This window comes from Bacillus rossius, chromosome 2 (assembly GCF_032445375.1).
Source record: "Bacillus rossius redtenbacheri isolate Brsri chromosome 2, Brsri_v3, whole genome shotgun sequence".
NCBI lineage: Eukaryota > Metazoa > Arthropoda > Insecta > Phasmatodea > Bacillidae > Bacillus > Bacillus rossius.
In genome coordinates this window covers 76,601,268-76,623,249 of record NC_086331.1, presented here as the reverse complement: position 1 = coordinate 76,623,249, position 21,982 = coordinate 76,601,268, and the positions used below count along the sequence as shown (strand labels likewise).

Sequence of the window (21,982 nt, the reverse complement as noted above, 5' to 3'; positions counted from 1 at the left end):
ATTGCTGCAGTCTCAGCAGCACTGACCACTTATGGTGCATTGACATTTTCCCAGCTTCGATGTCATTACTGTGTAAAGATGTAACTCGAATACGAATAATGCTGGTTGTTACGAAGAGAAAGAATCTGATAAGAAACCTCCTTTCAAATTTTTGGCTGTGAGAAATTTAATACAAAGTTTAGTAGTAAAGATAACATTAAAATACACTTGAAGAAATGCAAATACTCGCTTCACATTCCATAAAGACGGAAATAAACGAGGTGTATTCATCAAGTCCATAATTTTACTGTTATTTATAATGGTGTACATTGTGTTATGATTCAACTAGAAGATGATCTTAATTCTTGACTATTCTAAGACAGGGTGATTGGAGGCTCAAGACTAAGAATGAAAGACAATTTAATATAGTGACATGATTTACTGTCACGTACTATTACAATGTTAGCTGCCACCTAATTCCGACAAATATCAGAGAGCCTCGCTACCACACCTCGGTAGGTTCCTTACCCACGCTGTGATGGGTAATGCTCGCGGCAGGTTCTCGACGACGGAATGCGGCGGCCGAGGATCACAGCACTCCGTGGATCCGATGTCACGATTTCAGCCGTCCAGTCGCCGGTGAGCAGAAGGAGCCCCTTCTCGACGACGGCTGTCGTTTTTATCCTTCTGTCCGCGTCCGTGTTGACGTACCATGTTGTCCACTTTTCTCTCGCAGCGGCGGTTGGCCTTCGGCGACCCGCGTCGCTGTTTCGCTGGCGGTGTTGAAATTTCTGACACCTCGTGTTTGACTCAGAGCGAGCCTCGAAGCCACTTGCCAGAGTGCTCAGAGCGAGTCATAACAATTTGTCCTTTTGTCATTAACATTATTCTAAACCATTTTTATCTAGAATAATATTCATGAGTTTTGTCTCTTTAAATGTTTTGTTTACATTGAATTGAAATGAACTGTAAAGATTTGCATATTATTTTTTGTAGTAGGTTAGAATTTATGAAATACTTTTCAGTTGTAAAAATTTGTTTCTTTATTTTTTAAACCAGGCACTTATATGGTAAAATGTTAATTTAAAGTGATTTTAATAAAATAATTATTTTTAACCCAAACTAACTTTTTCATAGATCATGTATCGAATAAGGACACGAATCAATTTAATCAATCACTTAAGAAATTAGATAAACTTTAATTATTTTGTTTTCTTTGAAATTTAATTATAATAATTACAGCTTTTTGAAAATGTGGCATTAAGGATGACAGGGTGGTTGGTGCTACGACAGTCTGATAATAAATACTGTTGCAGTCTTGTGTGTAAAAATTAAATCAATATAACATTAGCACACTCTATCAAACAATGTGTGCATTATGCGCCACTAGCGCCCTTAATAGAAAACATTGAATATAAAAAGATGGAATATCTGCATGAAATAGGTGCTACTATTATGCCTTATTATTAAAATATTAAGTATATTATGTGTTATTTTCATATTTACCTTATTTAATTGTCAGTGTGTATTATGTCTGAATTGTCAAATTTCATACCATAGGTCCTACCTGGCTTCGAATGTATTTTGTTTAAAAAAATTAAATAGAATATGTCTATAAGGATAAAATCAATACTTGTATTTAATGCAACATCGACCTTATGTAAATGATTTCGAGCGAAACTGGTGCATTCTAAAAACATACAGCTGAAACGAAGATGATGGACATATCTTAAAAATAAAAATAATATGCAGAGTAAAATATGGCAGAAAGTGCTAGAAACTATAATGAACCATCAAAGATGGATGTCGATGTATCAAAAGTCAAACTCAAGGTCATACGATACGGTTTCAATGATGTCATAAAAACTATAGTAAACATGCCATCAAATTTCAAGACTGTGGATATGACTTCATAGTTAAAAAATAACAGAATCTAATATGTCAGAAGGTTTCAAGTTTTTTATATCACCATAAAGAAAAATGTAATGTTCGTAATTCGGGCATTCGATTACAAAATGGCCAATGTGTTGTCATTTTTTTGAAATGGCAAAATCCAAGATGAATCCCAGGTCAAGGTCAATGACAAGGTTCATGCTATAGGCCAATCATCAATGTCAGGGTTAAATGTCAAGATTATCAAAGATGGCCAACATGATGTCACATACCAAATAGCGGAGATCCAGTCTGCTCCAGCCGCAGGATGGGCTATTGTATACTACTCCCTAAAACTATAAATCTGCAAAGTTCTCATTACATTCCTCTGTTCCAAATTAATAAGTTGTTCTGTTCTGTTCTTTGGATACTGCAATATGTTGTGCCGTGTATTAGGGATTTAGGCACGTTTTATTTAAAATTTTGTTATCATAATTATTTTTTTTTTGGAAATTTAATTTTTTTACTCATCTTATATCTTTACGGCCTGGCCCTCAGCCTCGTTTCTCAGAGGCGAGCTGATTTTTTTTCCCCAGCCTAATGCTATGTTAGCAGTCTGGCTAATATTTCTCCCGCCTATAGGCACGTCGGAGGCCGGTAACTTAATTTCTCCGCATGACTACTTTTGCCTACAGCAGCTTGTGGAGCAAAGCTGAGCCCTGCTAACTCTGTCACGAATTGGTATAAGGTTCACTAGCAACAAGACACGACAGGAGGATCCCGTGGGCCTTGTGTCCCACAGACTATGCATTTTTTGAAGCCATCCCCCCCTGCTCCCCCACCCATTCTTCTCAGAAGTGAAGCCAGGAGCGATAACCGCTTGTGAACTCACGGGGACGGTAACCGAATTCAAGGCCATCTCAGGCTTGACAGCCGCAGATACGATTCTAGACCTTAACGACATCTAGCGACGGCTGTGGTCACTAACGCCACATGTGGGCGTCGGCAGCGCCGACACCAGCGCTTTCGCGCGGAGGTAACGACAAACTTTCTCCCCCTTATGTCTCGGGCCGCTAGGTGGCAACACTGGTAACTCCTTATACTCCTAGCAGTGACACACTCGTCGGCCACAAGTCGATTTATTAGTACTTCTTCTCGCCACCAAAAGATAGCGCCTCAGTCGCGCAGTCACTCCAGTAAGATCTGATATTTTTTATGCCGGACACCTTCGGGTGGGCTCGGTAATTTTCGGCTCAGAGCCTAACCCCCCTCCCATTCTCTAGAGATCCCGCGCGTATTATATACTGACGATATCCCGCGCTGAAGGGACTTCGGTGCGCGCCTCCTGACTGACTGGTACCGTTTGTATTTGCGATCTTCGGCGAATCATCGGCATCGCATCTCGAATTATGTAGTCTTCTCAGACTAGAGGGATGAAGTCCCTATCTAAAATTAATATTAACCAGTCAGTAGTTTAGTTAAAAGTAGAGAACCTTAGTTTTTTTAATAATTTTTTTTTTCTTAAATCATGAAGACTTTCGTGTCTACCGCATATCGTGGTTCGGGTTTTTGGAGACGAGACGCCCTCTACTTAGCGCCAGGACCAACACCCTGTTCTGGTAAGTCTTGACATCATCCCCCCTTTGATTTCCCTTTATTGGCCTTTTGCGCCATTTAACTATACTGTCTGGAAACAGGTCTGATTCTTTGGAATTTGGACTTCTGTTTCAGACAGGGTTCCAAGTTTGGGGTAGCCAAAATCCTCTGCCAGAACCTCTGGAGTGGGATCCTGAGCAGAATCCACCATCTTTAGGCCTACTACCTCGATCACCTTCTACCTACAGCCCCGGGTGATACTCGCATAATTCTATCATTTTATTCACGAACTCAAAAATAGTATAACCCAGTTAAGACAGCGGACAATTAAAGGAGTTCGAGGAGAGGAAATTTATATAATGTTTTGCAAGGACTATATGTACAACCTGTAAAGTTAGCAATGTTAATTTCATTCATGTTCTTTAAATATTGTTATTTTTGTTAAACATTCAAGGCCGGCCCCATCGTAAATAAAGTTAAAGGATATAATATAATCAGTGTAATTGTGAGGAATTTATTTAAGATCACTTATCAATAAAAATTAGATGTTACAAAGGAAAATTTAATCTATAAAAAAAGAAAGAACAATGATTAATAAAATAAGTAAGTCTATAGACGTAACTACTGTTTTTATTTAATTAATCTATAATAACGATCCCTTTTTCTCCCTAGTGTTCGTAGGAAGTCTCTAAATTTGCTTTGTTTACTCCTAGTGTTGCCTCTGTTGTTGACTTTTTATAGTTATTAAATGAGGGCCCCAGTATTCAGAGTTTCCAAATATTTTTACCTTCTTATTTAATTATTCTTTAAGACACTTGGGGTATTACAATGTTCAGATTGGGTGTTATAAATCTTGTAATGATGTTATTGGATTTTTTATTATTTGTATGGGAATGCCATTCAAATGAGTATTGGTATGTGTTCAAGCATTGCTTCAAATTTTATGGCTATTTTCACTGGTCTCTACTCATAATTTATAGATACCTTTAATTTTAGTAAAAATGTGACTGTTGGTTAGACTACATGTTGTAATAAGGTTTAAAAATATGAATAATTTTTGGCTATGGTCTTTGAAAGGTGCTTTCTTGCGCTTGACTCGACCAATGAGAACACGATTACTGTAATGCAGAACGTCTATTATTCGCCAACACTGTAAAAAGAGGCTTGATATTATGATTATGAATAAATACATGTCTCTTTACTTTAAATAAAAAAAGTCCATTTATCACGAAAATATTTAGGGTAAATCTAGGTTACGAAACACTGTGTATTACTCCTTTCTTGTTTGCAGGTGATATTTTTGACTTGACTTAGTTTCCACACAATTCTTGGTCATTATGTTAGTCAACACTCCATCGGTCATTTTAAGACTAATATAAACGTCAAGGATAGAATCCATTAGCTGCTCATTTAAAAGAATGTCTAAACTAATTTACCCTTGAATAAATACTTCTTTGGTTGAGAATTTCTTATTGGCTTGGAGTCCATCTTGTAGAATGTGAATCAACTGAAGAAACAGGAAAAATGTATTATGTTATGAACTTTGACTTTTTGCGTAATGAAACGGTATATTTTTCCGCACCTTAATAATGACACCAGACAGAGCCAGTTACGGAATTAATTTTGCAGACGATAACCAAGTGTATTGATGTCTAGCAAACAAAATAATCTTCACGAGATAAATAACTGTCCATACTTCGGTACATGTCGATACTTGAAAAAAATTACATTTTCAAAGAGCAAGCAAGCAAAGCTGGCTCCATCACCTAATGAAACGGTCAACAGCCATAGATGCCTGCTAGTTGTGTGGAAAGATATTTTCCTCCCAAAGTTGCCGTACAGGTTCTTTTTCCACTAGGGACAAACCACGGAATTTTCTCAAGTAGGAAACGACCTTTTATCAAATGAGATGCGTTCTAGCATGGCTTTAATAACAACAATAAAGCTAGTATTGCAGGTCATGGCATCAGGAAAAGCAAAGGAACCAAATGCAATCAAACAGTAAAGTAAAAATGTGAAAGAAGCCAATGGATAATACATAGCGACTCTTTTGTGTACAAGTATGAGGAGTTCATCCTGGTACCATTTAATAATGCAAATTTTTCAGGGCTTCACTCACTAGTGACCGAAGGTGTAGATTTATCTTGCCTGGGGGAAACAACAAGCCAATGAAAGAGATACAAAATATAAACGAAAGGAAAATACCATTTCTCCAAAGCGGGACATTAATTACTGCATTTTAATTCATGCCACCGTTTGGAATGGAAATGAAAAACAATTTATTTGCTTACGAAATATGGAATGTTTCCGACATGAAGTACAGAAAGTTCCTTACATTCGTTGGACTTAATAACTAATTAATACTAATTTTCATGTGAAACTGTGTTTAAGTAGCAAGAGCCATGAAAACTAACCTTAATGAGAACCATCAGAATTCGCATTATTAATTGGGAAGAAGCTTAATGCCCAATTATTGTTGATTTAACTGCCAAAAAATATTGATACCTACTTAGGAATTTGACACTCTTCAGAAGATGAGAAGCCAATATCAGACAACAAAACAAAAACATGACAATATAATTACAGAAGGAACATGCCACTAATCAAGAAAGGAAGAATTCTGATATGATTATATAGAGTCTATTAAGTTTATCAAGTCTAACCTGGTACCAGAAGTATACAATAATTTCGCAGGGCTTTAGATATTATAACACCATTACAGTTGAATAATTTTTCTGCGTACTATAGTAACAGTTGTAGCATAATTAACAAAATGTATGTCTGTAACAAAATTCTTTTCCTTAGCTTTTCTTGTCAGACCAATAAAGAGTCTTAGAATATGGTAAAACTAATAAATACTATTTAAGAAATTCACTACTCCTAATAGTGAATTAATTTTAAAGAATATGTGAAACTAACACTGGCATACAAACGCACAAAAAATATCATTCTACTTAATGCTAATGTGTTTAATGCTATCATGGAATCAATCTTCAGATATGTTATGGTTAGAGACCGGAAAAATTCGCGAGTTCAATGACCTGTAGGATATACTCCATGATATTCTATGCACGCGGGAAAATACATTTGCTCATTGGCTACTGACGAGTGACACCTCGTAAATGGGACGCTAGTGATTCGCTACTTCTTTTGTTTAAGGTTCCTAATTGGCCATGTGTAATTCAGATAAACTGTGGCCCAATCACTGATGCAGTAAAAAGGCAAACGTTTTTGGATTATAGTCTATCACGAAATGAATCCGCGGATTTTTCCGGTTTCTAGTTATGGTAAATAAGTCAAAAGATAATATTAACCTAGTTATGAACAAAGGTTATAAACATAAAACAGCAAGACGTAAATACAGTTTTTTTTGACGTGAATACATGTTATAAATACGGAATGCAGTTTGCAAAGTGAACTGTAACAAAAATTCAAAATAGTATTGAAACGTTAGCCTAATTAAACCATGCTTAGTATATTATAGTTGTGTATTATAAAAGTAGGATAAGGGTTTACGCATGCGAATTTATAAAGAATTTCTTTTTATATTAACAAGTCAATTTAAGAAACAAAATACAAGTTTATCAAACATAAGATTCCAGGTGACTAATATAATATATCTATTGCATAACTAAATCCACTTAATATAATCAAATAAGATTCATTTTGTGCGAACAATAGTAAACTATTAAAACCCCTTTTGTGAAGTTTTTAAAAAAAGTTTTATGATGCAACCACTTTAAAACGAATACATTCAAGAATCTTGCGGAAAAAATACAATATCGAGGCATTTGATACAGTAATAAAATCGGAATTGCAAGAACGAAGAATAAAAGAAAGAACAGCATGTGACGATTCCGAAAAGGTGCCACTCAACAATTCCAAACGTACCCAACTATGTAGGGAGATGAGGAAACCTAAAATAGCGGACGTTGCCTGGTGAAGTACGAGTGCAGGCATCGCCGTTAGTAATCAGCCGCGGCCTAGAACGACCTATTCATGTTAAATATTTGTAGCCGTGATTCTAAACAGCCTACCCAAAAACATTTTCTTTTATATTAATGCTTTTATTATATAATCATAAAAATTATTTTAATTTTAACACAATATTTGTGTCGGAGGACGATATAGTTGGCAATGATAAACAATTTTTTAGCTAACATAAAAAGAATATTGGGACTTAGCCAAAACTACAACAATAGTGTTCACCATTTCATTCAGCTAATAAAAGAGAGGTTGCAACAATCATAGGACTCGGCATCTTCATATGGTTTTCTCATGACATTCTGAAATCACTCCAGGCAACTACTAGAAACTTTACAAATGTAGGCCTGGCGGACTCAATGTCTTAATATCTCTAGTCAGTATCACTTGGAGTTAAATCTCTAATGACTTAGTCTCCATGATGCTAATTAGTGCCTCCCCCCTCCCCAGTCCAACATCCAGAAAACCATTAAAAAGTACACGTAGAAAGCGACACTTAATTTTTATGTGCATAAGCGTTTTAGCATTTACTACATCATATAAGTCAGTGCTACAGTTTATTTCAAAAATAAGAATATTATAAGGTTAGTATATATTTCATAAATATGAAAATTGTAGCAAATTTTAGTTAACACAACAATTGGGTAAAAAATTTAAATTTTGGTTGGTTTCAGTCTGGTTTAATGGTTTTATCAATTTAAAGGACTTCAAAAAAGTTTTTTACAATAAGTGATAGGCCTAGTTAGTTGTATCGGTGACTTATCGAAAGGTTATGTTGTTAACACAGTTAAATATGCTATTATATGTTCAATAATCTTCCTATATTGTGTGTGTAGGACACAGCTTTACTAATCAACACCAGGTAGGCGTCCGCTAGAAATGGCTTCCCAGGTTTTATTCTCTGATTGGTGCTTGAGTCTTTACTTCTCAGATATCAAGAATACCGACACATGCAAACCATGGTTAAGCAATAAGGTGAAATATTGAATGCTAAACGAAGGCGATAAAGAGGGAAGAAGGAAAGGTCATTAGCAGAGACCTGAAAAATTCTAAATATTTTCTGGCACCAGGATCAACTCCAAACAATGAACATAAATGAATACGTTTCTAATATCTAGTCCGATTGCATGTGATTGCATCATTTGAATTTTTTTATATGTTTATTGTTTCTTGTCGTCCGGGGAGATATAATACTATTGTATTTATAATGGAAACTGATTTCAAATGTAAATTTTCATGAGATCCAGTCGGCATCCGAAAAATAACGTGAATTAATACCCCAAAAATAATTTTTGACAAATATAAAATTTGACTTCTACGAATCATATAATTCATTGATTATTTCATTTATTATAATTTCATGTTAGACTTTGTTAAATTCTTCATAATATTCTTTAGTGATACTTATTATTTGCATTGTTCTGTTCTAAATGTTGTTCAGTATTCTCGTTGATATATATCGTAATTTTAACAAAAAAATAATTCATCAACAAGATATATCTTTGATACATAATAAAATATAATTACGTAATTTTTTAAGAACATTTCTTAGTTAATTTTTTTACACAATTGTTTGTCTTTTATTTAATAAATGATATTTACAATTTCAAAAGGCATTCATTCTTTCAACAAAATTTTAAATATTATACAAATACATATGTCACGTTTTGTTTTTAAAACATTGAAAATATTTGTTGAAATCACAAATGTCCAAAGATAGATTTGCGTACTTTCAGTGGATTTGAGACAGGTTAGTGCTGATTTTTATATAGTTTAATATCAAAGTTCTTATAAGTTGCAGTCCATAGTTATTAATCATACTCTAATGATCTGATCAGCGATTCATCTCAATGAAATGTTAGTCACTGAAAAGACTATTATGTTAGTGGTTAGTGACGGGTTAATATATAGACTTCTCTATGAAACTTATATGAAATTTTTGTGAAATAAAGAAATGAACGAGTAATAACCATTAAAAAAATTCTATCTGTAGGTTTTCACTGATTCAAATGATGCAGTTTCAGAATATTCCGTTTAAAATGTCAGAGACTTGGAGTAGTTTGTAATATTTTAAGTTTAGAGCGAATAAACGGTTATAAATTACTGTTTTTACGGAAATTTAGCGATGAGTAGTACCTGGAGTAAACAAAATTTCTTTATCGATTCAGACTTTTGAATGTTCGTATAAAAATACATTGTTTTGATTTCTGTGTCTTGTGCTCTGTTGCAAAAAGGCGTAGATGCACATGAAAAGAACAAGAGTATGGATTTATAAATTTTTAATTTTTTTAATATGATAAAATAAATTATACCAAGTTGTTTTATTATTATTTACTAAATTTCTGTAGCATTACTAATGTCCCTGGATGATTTGCAAATATTATTTTATATAAAATTTTAATAAAATGTATAGTAGTTTAGGTTGGAATGTAAAGCATTGCACTGTACCTCAGCTCCTCCTTCCTGGCGCTGGACTGGGCCCCCGTCTGGCGGGGGCTGGCGGAGAAGCGCTGGCACCGGCAACTGGGGGCTTGAGGGGAGACGACTGACGAGGTCCCGCATTCACGTCATCAGCTTCCTGTCGCAATGGATGTCTGCTAAGTAAGTCGCGTTCCCAGCATTTCTCTCCACATGGTTTTTACTGTACGTACAATATTCATTTTTATGAGTTTTGTTATGCTTAATGACATCCTTCTTATGACAACAAGTACACTTAGTTAAGCACAACTTCATACATTGTGACTAAAACATTTCCTTATTGTTTGTGTTTTCGTAACCTCCAACGTTCCTGATTGGAGTTATTTTGGTTGTAACGACCCGAAAAGGCCACTTACGTCACATTACAGCAATAAAACTGGATCTGAAACTTGGCACCGTTGTTCCAAGTTAATTACAAACCTTTTTTTTTGAGAAAATCCCCTGCGAGCAGGAACTCTGCCAAAACTGATTTTGAACCCATATTTAACTTTTGTTTTGTTTAAAGGTTTAAGTATTTGTACAATTTTTTTTTTTTTGCTTGTTAATGTATGTTTATGTGTTTGTTTTTTGTGTCATTCTGTAAATGGCCTCGAGCTGTATCATAACACGTAAAACAAACCAAATAAACTAAAGTGTTGGGGGGACACCAGTTTGTGCATTGGAATAAATGATGTAAATATGTTGGAAATAGTTTTTTACGCTATTTAGAACTAAAACAAGTTATTTTTAATTTTTTGGTCTGTTTGTTTGCGCATCAATCGAAAACTACTTTGATGAACATTTATTTCATTAGAATTTTTTTTATCAATCCTAAAAAAAGAGGCTACCTATGAATAATTTCAGATTTTTTACCCTAAGGGGGTGAGAAAAGAGTAAACACCGTTTTAAATTAATAATATTTCTGAAACTAATTAAGATAAAGAAACGATTTTTGTACAAATAATTAACATACAATATTAATCAAACAACATTTTTATATTGATTAAAATCAACTCCTGAGCGGTTAAAATTGGTAAAGAATGTTATAAGTTGGATAGTAATATCTCCAAAATAAATTAAGTTTTATAAATATTATTGGGTACCAATAAAAAACATACAAACACAATGACCATTTTTATTTTGATAAATTCTAACTTATAGTTATAAATAAATGGATAAGTATATTTTATAAGATTAATAATATTATGTTTTAGAAATAGATTAAGTTAGTAATTGTTTTGTTACCAATAATAATAATATGAAAAATACCAACTACAATTTTTATATTTTACTAAATTCAACCCTTAAGAAGTGAAATGAGATATGTTTAATAATATTTGGGAGCTGCTGGCACAGGGTTAAGGTTTTGATACTGAGGTATCAACCTCCATCTTGTACTGTTATGCCAAGTGGCCATTTTGGATTACTTTTTACTTGACCGTGTCCTTCATCATTTGCCAAAGATTGTCAATCTACCGCTCTACCTTTCCCCTTTGGTTAGGTTAACCCTTGGTTCAAAGTGAGCAGAGGAAGCCCGAGGAACATGGGTTCAGCAATGTGTCATCCTGTAATGGAAAGGTTAAGCACAAAGAGGGCCGACTTAATATGCTGCCTAAGAACAATAGGTGTTTAATAAAGTATATATATTAAAGATCAAACAAACTTTATGCTGAAGAAATTTTGAGGGTTAGAAGGTATGAATAAAAAAATTAATTAGACATATTTCAGAGGGCAGCCATATTACACTTTAATTTTCTTTATTATATATATATAAATATTATGAATTACACAAAAAAATACAATAATTAATATAAACTCTTTAAAAAAACAAGTGACTTTTTTGAGTATTATTAAATCTCGCAATTGATCATAAATTTATCTCTGGGGCCCCAAATAGTTTATAACAGGAAAATAATTAATTATAGAGTAGGCCCCCTACAATACATATAACTTTTTTTTAATGTTCGAATTTGATTTTAACTTTAGCAGGTTAATGTATCCAAAAGAGAAATTTAATTGTCCGATGAATACATGCTACATGCGGAGAACACAAGAGTAATCTTATCTGGTGCACATCCTGAGGCCGTAGGAGAGAGGAGGGAAATCCACTCCTAGTTGAAAATCAGGTATTCATTTCAGTTCAGACATGGCTCGGTCACACCAGGACGCCCACCGCCCTTCAGGCGGTTAGGTGCTCTTAAATTACTCCATAATATTACGATACACCAGAAGCTACAACTAAAGCATGTTTACGATGGCTGCCACGACATGAAGAAGGCAGAGACAGCAAATTGCTAGGAATTTAGCCGTGACCAAAGAGTCACCACTGTATAGAACAGTGTAAAACAAAAGTTGTGTTCCAATATTCCTATGGCATAATGCCTTACAAAGAAATACCTTAAATAATTAGCTTTTGATTTTTCATTACAATATTTTAAGTTCAGAAATACATTACAAAATTTCATATTTGATAAAGGAAAAGATCACAATAATCCACTATAATCATATTATGTTATTATTTTATTATATAGTTATATTAATTTGTCTACAGTAACAAATATATTAGTAATTATAACTGATAAAAAAATTAAGCAGCTCTTCAGTTTGCCTTAAAAAAATATATGATATGAAATTTAGCATATGCCCAGCAAATGCTGAATAGTGGCACATACTCCACCACTCAAAGCGCGCCATAGCTGGAAGGTGGCAAGCGTACCCTCAATACAAAAAACTACACCAAAAATCCCAACAATTAAACCAACAACAATAATATTAACAAGTTACCTAGAATTACTGAAACAACGATTACAAAATAAACATTACTCCACAGTGGAAGAGGAGGCTAAAGGAATAAGAACAGTATCTGCATGTATAGGAGGAGAAGGACTGGTAGAAGGGGTTCTCAGAGACTGCAACTTCAACCAAAGGAACAGACCAAAAACTAGGATACCAAAGAAGGTGACCACTGATAAAGATACGGCAACAAAATTGAACTGAGAGGGTGATTCAATAGGTTGGTGTGGCCGCAAATGTTTAACTACTTCATGGAAAGGAGCACCATTAGGTTGAGATATTAACAAGTTATCAATATCCTGAATAATAGACGTATTAAGAGACAGATTTGCAATGTTTGAAAACATTAGGTGGCTATAGTTAATATTAACATTTGGGAGGTGTATGGTGGGTAAAGATAAGTTTGACATAAGGGTTGAACTTACAGAACCAAATGTCTTAAAGAATGGACCAACAATATCACAATGGGTGGCATTGCTAACAATTACACTACCACTTAATGAGATTGTGTATGGAGCAAAATTTTCTGTGGTGGATCGACATAGGAATGTGATGTCAATAGAATAGTTACTGGTAAAAATCCATAGTGAAATAGTTTTCTGAACAAAAGGGAGATGTAGAGAAATTACAGATGAGTCACAAAACTGAAAGTATGGTTTACCCAAGAAAAGATTGAATTCGCAGTTGTTGATATGAGAATCAAAGAATGGGAAAGTAGCGGGACATAGGGTGATGCCGTGTGTCCTGCAACCTGCCAATTGACTGGATGTAATTGGTGCAAAAAGTTTTCTATCTGGGCTGACTAACAAGATATTGTGAACTTTTAATAACATATAATAATAAAATTTAGGGAATAAGAAGGGGAAAGCAAAAACATTATATAAATGAAAGTTGCTATCCTTATTTGCCAAGGGTACATTAACAATCACATTAAGAGAATAATTAAATATTACTGCTTGAACAGTACTAAGGCCATAATATACGTATAGATTTTCAGAAGAAACAGGAGTTATCATGTGCAAAGGTAAAGATATTTTTGAACATTGTTTAACAAATTAATAAAGAAATTAGGCTGTAACAAGACAGAACTTAATTTTCCATGTACACTACTTTCTATAGCTTGTCTCAAATCAGAGAGTTCCAAACGTGCACTAGAGAGATCTTCTTCACTTATCTGAAACAAAAGTGTGTTCAAATCCACTCGCCAACTCACTAACAGAAATTTGTCCCAAATTTCATGTAGAGAGGTATTCACTAGCTTATAGAAGGCATTATGACTGTCCAAACAATGTTTAGCAAGGTTTTTTATTAGTATAGTATTGTTAAGTACTCTGTCTTCTAAATTTTTTACCATGATAATATGATTTAAGACACTACCCGAAATTTCATCCTGACTTTCTGAGACATGTCTTAAGCGTTGTTCCAAGCTGGCACGATCTTCACTGTCTAGAGTTCCAAATACAGTTTTCAGAATTTTTCCACCAAAATTAAATAAACCACGTTTTATTCTTCGTGAGTGTTCATGTGGTAAAAGAGAATTTAGAGTTAAAGTTTCAGACTTGTAAGCTATAAAGTTTTCATGGAGTTGCTGTACTGCAAAGCCAAAGTTCTGATTCCAAGTAACGATTTCCTTCTGTTGAATTTTTTTAACTGAGATCACATCATTCAAAGTATCTTCTAAAAGTTTGCACTCACTTTCCGGGTTCAATAGATAAAAATTAAGACCAAAGTGTAGAAATTGTCCGAAAAAAGAAGACTATCACCATATTCAAAAAGGAATCCCGAATTGAGAGGTTTTACCGTGATGTTGCCGTAAACCCAGTAGAAGACACCAACAAGAAGAAACCACGTTCCGAGCATGATGTGGACAAGGAACTGGAGGAAGACGTTAGAAAACACAGGTCCACTAGAACATACAAAAATCAAACAAAACCAGAGAAAAATAATTATTAGTGTTAAGAAAAAAATTCTAACCCACAACCATTAGGATCCTACTACAAAATAATAAAAACATTACATTATTAAATGGAGCTAAGCAATGAAATCAACCTAGTTTCCCAAATTTCCTCAAAATTTTACAGAAACACAAACAAATGAATAAACATAAAATCATGAGCTCAAACTTGTTGCAACATACTTAATATTACTACCATGGATTTTTGCAGATATAAAAAGTGTTGACAAAACAGATCATAAATTGAGAATGTAACATAGCAAGGTACATTATAATATCATAAATTACACATCATGGATTGTATTTCATAGGCCTATGAAAATCATAAATAGTGTTAAGAATTGCTCATGACTCCAAGACTAGGATCAGTGGGTGATCAGGCCACGATCAACTAAGTCAAAGACAGAAGAAACTCAAAAGCCAACAGTAGTCTCAGGGTTGCCGAGGACTCAACCTGAAGGCGGAGAATAATATTTCTTTAAGTAAGAAATGTGAGCTCTTGTAACACAAGTTCCAGTATCAGGGTTAGCCAGGCTAGCCTTGACGGGTGTTAGAAAACGTATTTGATAAGGCCCTGACCAGCGAAAAGATAATTTGGCCATCCTTTTGTCAACTGCTTTGCTGGCAGGGTGTGCTTTACACAAGACGAGGTCACCTCGTCTGAAAGGATTGTCAATCCGATTTTTGTTGTATTTTACTCTACTTCTATCATGAGATTTTTTTAGATTTTTAAGAGCAGCTGCCCAAACTTCTTTTACGTTTTTTGGATCATCTGGCAGAAGATCATTTAGACACCAAAGATTTGACAAAGGATTGTTAGGAGTGAAGGTAAACATCAAATTGTATGGTGTAGATTTGTGAGATTCATGTCGAGCATAATTAAAAGCCATTTGGAACCAAACCAAATTATTGTCCCAACTACTCTGGTCTTGCGCATGGAAAGCGATTAACGCTATCTGATCGGAGGTTACAGTTGAACCTTTCCGCATGCGAAGGCGGGGGATAGTACGGAGACTAAGTTATGTGCTGAATACCAAGAGTGAAACACATATTTTTGAATAATTTAGAAGTAAATTGCGATCCATTGTCAGAAACGATGGATGAGGGAATGCCAAAGTTTTGAAAAAAATTTTGTTGAAGGGCTTGATTTGTGGAATGCCGCATCAGCTTTTCTCAATGGAATAAGCCACACAAATTTGGAAAATGCGTCAATACAAACTAGTGTGACAACTGGTTGTTTATTTATTATTATTTTTTTTGATTTTGATTTGACTTGTTACTGCTACCAAATTATAATGAAATAAATATGGATATTATAAAATTATTTGTTTATGTAAGTAAAATGCTTGACTGGAAACGTGTCAGGGTAAACCAGCTTCACAACAGAATACACCTCATCAATTATAATTACGTAAGTCCAGAGGAACTTAGTTTAGTAAATGACAACAACATACGTATCTTCATCTATTAGTGGTGATATATTTAGTTAGAAAATACATTTAAAGCTAAACAAAAAAACAATGACTCATCTGAAGAGGTAAACAACAGTCATAAAATTATCATTAAAATGGAATGTTAGTTATCAATAGTAAACCTAGGGTGCACCCAAATTACAGGCTAATAATGTTAAATATTACTTTATATTAGTTATTTAGTTTTTATAATAAATTTAAATATCATGTTATATCCATAATTAGGATTTTACTAATTGAGTCTATAACTTTAAATGTAGATTAAAATCTTCTTCAGGAACAAAACAAAACATATTACAAAAATACTTCATTTTAGTAATTAAAGTCCTTTTTTGGAAACATTAGGTAATTAAAATCTTTTGCCCAACATTAGGCGACGAAAGTTTTTTTCTTTTGTAAGCGTTAGGTGACGAAACGTTTGGACGACAAGCAATAATAAAATTTCATTAAAAAAAAGGAACGGACTTAGCTGACGATGAAAAATATCCGTGACATGTTCAAGACGAAAACTTGTACAGCAGCCGGCGCAGAACCGTGCTTCCCGGGCCGACAGGACGTAGATTCAATACATAATGTTTGAAGGTAGGTTAAAGAATAACCCAAAACGTAAAGAACTTGAAGAGGATCCAAAACGTTAACCTCCTGCAACATAAGGTTGCAGAGAAACAAAAATTAAATAAAAAAAGGCAACAACAAAAAAATACTCTCACTCTCTCTCTCTCTCATGCTTTCTCGTGACTTACCGAAATCGGAGGCTGAAGAAATTTACACTGAACTTTACATCATCTTGTAGAACCAAATAAAAACACCACTTCATGGTGAGATGTCTACAAAAAAAAACTATGGTGCGAAAAAGTACATTAATCAACCACCATCACTGACTGCAGCCATCTTGGCGAATGCCGAGAACAACGGACGAAGCGGGTAAGTAATTCTAAAACAATGGAGCATCGGAAGCTTACCGAACTGCCACCAGGTTGCGTGGACGGTACTAAAAAAAATGGTCTAGGAAAAAAAATGGTCTAGAGTACAGATTTTTTATATGAAATCACGTGAAGAAGCGAGGAGAAACTGCAAGCAACTGCTGACAATCACGTGGACAGCACGCCGGGACACGGCGGACAGGCGGGCGTTACTAAAAACTCTTAGGCTAGCACAGAACATCCGGCGAACAAATGGAAGGTTTTGACTGAAGCCAAACAAAAAATAGAATTGTGTGCTTAATGGAATATAATACAAAAATTTAAAGTTAATATCATTAATAAAATTAAATTTAAAAAAACTAAATTAGGTTTAAAATGTAATTAAACACAAGTAAACATTATAAGACTCGATATAAAATAATTATTAGGTACAGAAAACAAAAATAATTTTACTATTTTACGAGTGCCGAAACATGAAACGGCACACAAAGTAACATGTTGTGTCCTGATTTACTCCGGGGTAATGGGCCTACAAAGTCGATGAACAACTTCTGCATTGATTTATCTGCTACTTATGATGACAGAAAACCGAGTTGGGTATGCTGTGCGGGTTTACTAAGGGCACACAAATGACACTGTTTTACTTTATCAGAAATTTCACTATGCATACCTTTCCAAACGAAATGTTTCCGGATGGCATCTATCGTTTTGTAGATACCAAGGTGTGCACCTATAGGTGAAGAATGGAAATAGTCGAAGACAAGGGGTTTCAAAACTTTAGGTAATACAATTCTTTTTTGGTTATTTCGAATTCTTGAATACAAAACACCTTTAGACAAGAAATAGGGTTTCTCAGGAATGCCTGCTTTTAGGTTCTGGATAATTTGATGCAATTCATCATCTGTTTCCTGATGTGATTGTATAGTTTTAAATGCCAAGGGAAATTCAGTTACAACAACATTACAAGTGGTGTTACCCGAAGAATTATTAGAGTGGGAATTATCAAACATGCGCGAGAGAGTGTCTGCAATGACATTTTGAGTACCTCGAATGTGCTGAACTTTAAATTTTAGCGATGAAATCTTCATCACCCAACGACCTATCTTTCCTAGCTGCCGAGGGTGAGCCAAAAGCCAGGATAAAGCCTGATTGTCTGTTTCCAGTAAGAATTCTGAGTGCTCCAAATAGGGTCTAAATCTATCAATGCCAAACACAACTGCCAAACATTCAAGTTCATAGATACTAGCTTTCTTTTCTTGTTGAGTGAGGGTTCTAGATTCAAAAGCGATAGGATGTCGTTCACCATCAAATTCCTGAATTAAAACTGCTCCAATAGCTGAACTAGATGCATCAGTCTGCAAGATGAAAGTTTTGGAAAAGTCAGCCATACGAAGAACAGGCGGACTGATTATATCATTTTTTAATGTGTTCAAGGCCTTTTGTTGCTCTTCTCCCCATTCAATCTTAACATTCTTCTTGCGTAAGTAATTAAGAGGAACTGCTTTCTCTGCCAAATTGGGGATACATTTACCAAAGAACTGAATCATGCCAATAAAACGAGCTACACCTTTAATGTCTCGTGGGATAGGAAATTCTCTAATGGCTTTAGTACGCTCAGAATCAATATGAATGCCTTGCGAAGAAATTTTATGTCCTAAAAATGAAATTTCCTGAACTGCAAACTTGACTTTCTGTGGATTCACCGTTAAACCAGATTTTTCCAAGAGGGAGAAAACTTCCTTCAAATGTTTACATGTTCATCGAAACTATCAGAGTATACTACTAAATCATCCAAATAATTGTAGACTAATCTAAACTTGAAATCATGAAAAATTTGTTCCAACAGTCTGGTAAGTACTTGTGCACCAGTGGCTAATCCAAAAGGCACACATGTAAATTGATATAAATTCCAAGGAACACAGAAGCTAGTGATGGGTTTTGACTCCTTTTTCAAGGTTATCTGATGATATGCTGAGTTTAGATCAATTGTCGTAAAGAACTTAAATTTTGAAAACCAGTGGAAGGCTGAATGTAAATCGGGCAATGGGACAGATTCAATTTGAATTTTTTGGTTTACACGACGAAAATCTACAACCATTCGTTGTTTTCCATTTGGTTTGGGGACCAAAAATGCTGGACTGGCATACTGCGATGTTGACTGTTCTATAACACCCTTATCCAATAACTGTTGTACTTCATTTCGTAACAGAGTCATCTGAGGCGGTGCTAAACGATATGGTTGACACTTAACATAAGCATTATCGTGCAGTTTAATTTCGTAGGTACTCCAAAAGATTAGTGAGTCCTAATTCAGAAGTTAAAACTTTAGGGAATTGTTTACACAAAGTTTCATTAGCATGGCGCTGATCACATACTAAATGACCCAAAGGATCACATGCCTTACTATTATTTTTGTCCATGCTGATTTCCGCGAGATTATTTTGACAGTGATCATTCCCTGCAAAATTCACCTTAAGAGAGGGTTGAAATTTGAAGAATATGCATTTTTCTTGCACGTCCAACATGAGTCCTGACTTAGTCATGAAATAAGCACTCAGAATGAAATCTAAACCTAAGCCTTTTGATACTAAACATGGAAACAGCCAGGAAAAATGTGCAATCTTGAACTTGATTGTTGCACAACATTCAATAGGTAAGACATCATTAGATGCAGTGTAACATTTAAAATCACCTTTCCTTATTGATTTAACAAGACGTGCGTTCTTTAGTTTATCAAATAACTCATACGAAATGATAGAACGTGTGGATCCTGAATCTACCAAAGTTTGTACATCAAAAGTACCAAAAGAAACTTTAATACGTGGGACAGGTACTGAATGTAATCCTATTACATTAGGTTAACTAACATTACAAATTTGGTCTGGAATGTGACGATAAGAAGTATTGACCCCAAAATGCTTTTGAAAACAAAGTGCAGCGTTAATTTGCTTAAATCTGTGAGCATTGTACATAGAATTATTTGTTGAAGCAGGTTGGCAGGGTAAGCCGCTCTGAGCGTTTTTTTGTTCCAGAACTCTGCAATCCTTGATAACATGGTTGGTTCGTTTACAAAATTTACAAAATTGGCCCTGCCGTAAAGTTTTATTTTGTGTTATATGACATGTGTTATAAACAGAACGATGTTGTCTGTAACCTACAGGTTGAGAAAATTGAATATTTCTATGGTGATCTGCAAACCTAACATTTTGTGAATGAATGCACATACTGTCTAGTTCAGTGAAAGAGGTCGGTCTGTTTGAAAATACTAGTCTGGATCTCTCCTCGGGAGATAGGCCATCCAGGATGGTATTTACCACCTCTAGTTCAGTTACCTGCAGACGAAAAATAACTGCAGCTTCTCTTACCTCATTTACAAACACTGACAAAGGCTCACCAGGCTTTTGTAGTCGATTAAAATGATCCAAATGTAATTGGGCAAGTAATCTGGAAGGTATAAAAAAATTGAGGATGTCCTCATGATAACTATCAAATGATAATTGTTGGTTAAGAGCATGTTGAGTGCGTTCTGCCAATGGTCCAAATGTAAACGGGTAAATCACCTCTAACAACTGAGACTCATGTATAGTGTTGCTCTGCCGCAATCTAACAATAAGTTTCAAAAAATCTAGAAATTTCGGTACATGCAAACCATCAGTATTGCGAAATTCTTTAAGCATTTTCTCAAAGGGATGTGTGAGTTTGCCAAACACATTAGGCAGAGAAAAGGTTGACTGTGGTGCTGCTACTTGTGGCATACTTGCTGATGTGCTAAAAACAACACGAGGATTAACATTTGTAGCTTGTGCCAAAGTGTTGTGTGTTGCATTGGTTAGGTTAGATGTGGAATCACAGCATTGCAACTCAGGAACAGTTTCAAGATTTACCTTAGAAGGACCTGGAATGGGTGCAGGATTTGGAGATTAGGCATAGGATGTTGGCAACGAAAGTGCCGCAAACTGTTCACAAACTTGGGGCAAGGATGAGGCAGGTATTATATCGTGCAAAAGCGAGAACTTACTTTCAAACTTATGAATTATCTCGAACAATTTCTTTATATCGGTAGAGATATTCTGTAATGAGGCCTCCTGAACCTCTGACAACATAGTGGAATGTACTTCTAACAAACATTGTACACGTCTGTTCAAATGGTGCAAACGGTTTTTACACCTGGGCAATGAACTTAGAATAGAAACATCATCATCAAGATTAGAAATCATCTCTTGTAAAACAAGAACTTTGCTCGCACATAAATTGTATTCATCATTAGGGTTTAGACTTTTCATGTTATCATGGACTACCGTGACATTATTCTGTAGGGCCGTGCGCAGCATTTTTCGCAACATGGCCACCGTGGCATCTGAACCAGATATGCCACGCAACTGGCCTTCAAAAAGAAGATCATCCTTAACTAAAAACTCGGGTACAATAACACTAGACATGATTACTTACGACTAGAGCAAATAAATTGACAAAATCCCCAGACGCTTGCCACCCATCACAAGCCATGCACACATTCAGGCAGTGGCACATGCAAGACAAATCTACGCATGCGCACAAAGGTTTACAAGATGGCACATTAGAACCACCAGCTCTGCTACCACTTTCTACCGCTCTATCTTTCACCTTGGGCTAGGTTAACCCTTGGTTCAAAGTGAGCAGAGGAAGCCCGAGGAACATGGGTTCAGCAATGTGTCATCCTGTAATGGAAAGGTTAAGCACAAAGAGGGCCGACTGAATATGCTGCCTAAGAACAATAGGTTTTTAATAAAGTAGGGTAGAGCGGGGCTATTCTGATCACGGGGTAAATCCGATCATAATAACAGAATTTGCAACACAGCAAGCCATGAGCCGAAAGGAAACAATATCATCCCATCAGTCGCAAGCTGGGAGTGTTGGTGTTCACGTGGTAAAAAATTTCCGTTGTTATTCTAAACTTTGCTGTGTGTAAGGAA

General features: G+C 35.2%; 1 protein-coding gene across 18 annotated transcripts in view; it reads right to left on the bottom strand.

The window, feature by feature from the left end:
- Positions 1-21,982, bottom strand: part of LOC134529384 (basic salivary proline-rich protein 3-like) — a 342,223-nt gene that overhangs the window by 200,826 nt on the left and 119,415 nt on the right. For 16 of the 18 annotated variants that reach the window (XR_010074557.1, XR_010074554.1, XR_010074556.1 and 13 more), the window contains exons 7-8: positions 9,880-10,009; positions 508-752 (exon numbers count right to left, since the gene is read on the bottom strand). Coding sequence is in view for 13 of the 18 variants with exons in the window: in XM_063363394.1 (XP_063219464.1) it covers positions 508-752; positions 9,880-9,993 (359 nt within the window). In the remaining 5 variants the exon portion in view is untranslated. The remainder of the gene's footprint in view (positions 1-507; positions 753-9,879; positions 10,010-21,982) is intronic. The other 2 variants (XM_063363388.1, XM_063363387.1) reach the window with 1 other exon arrangement.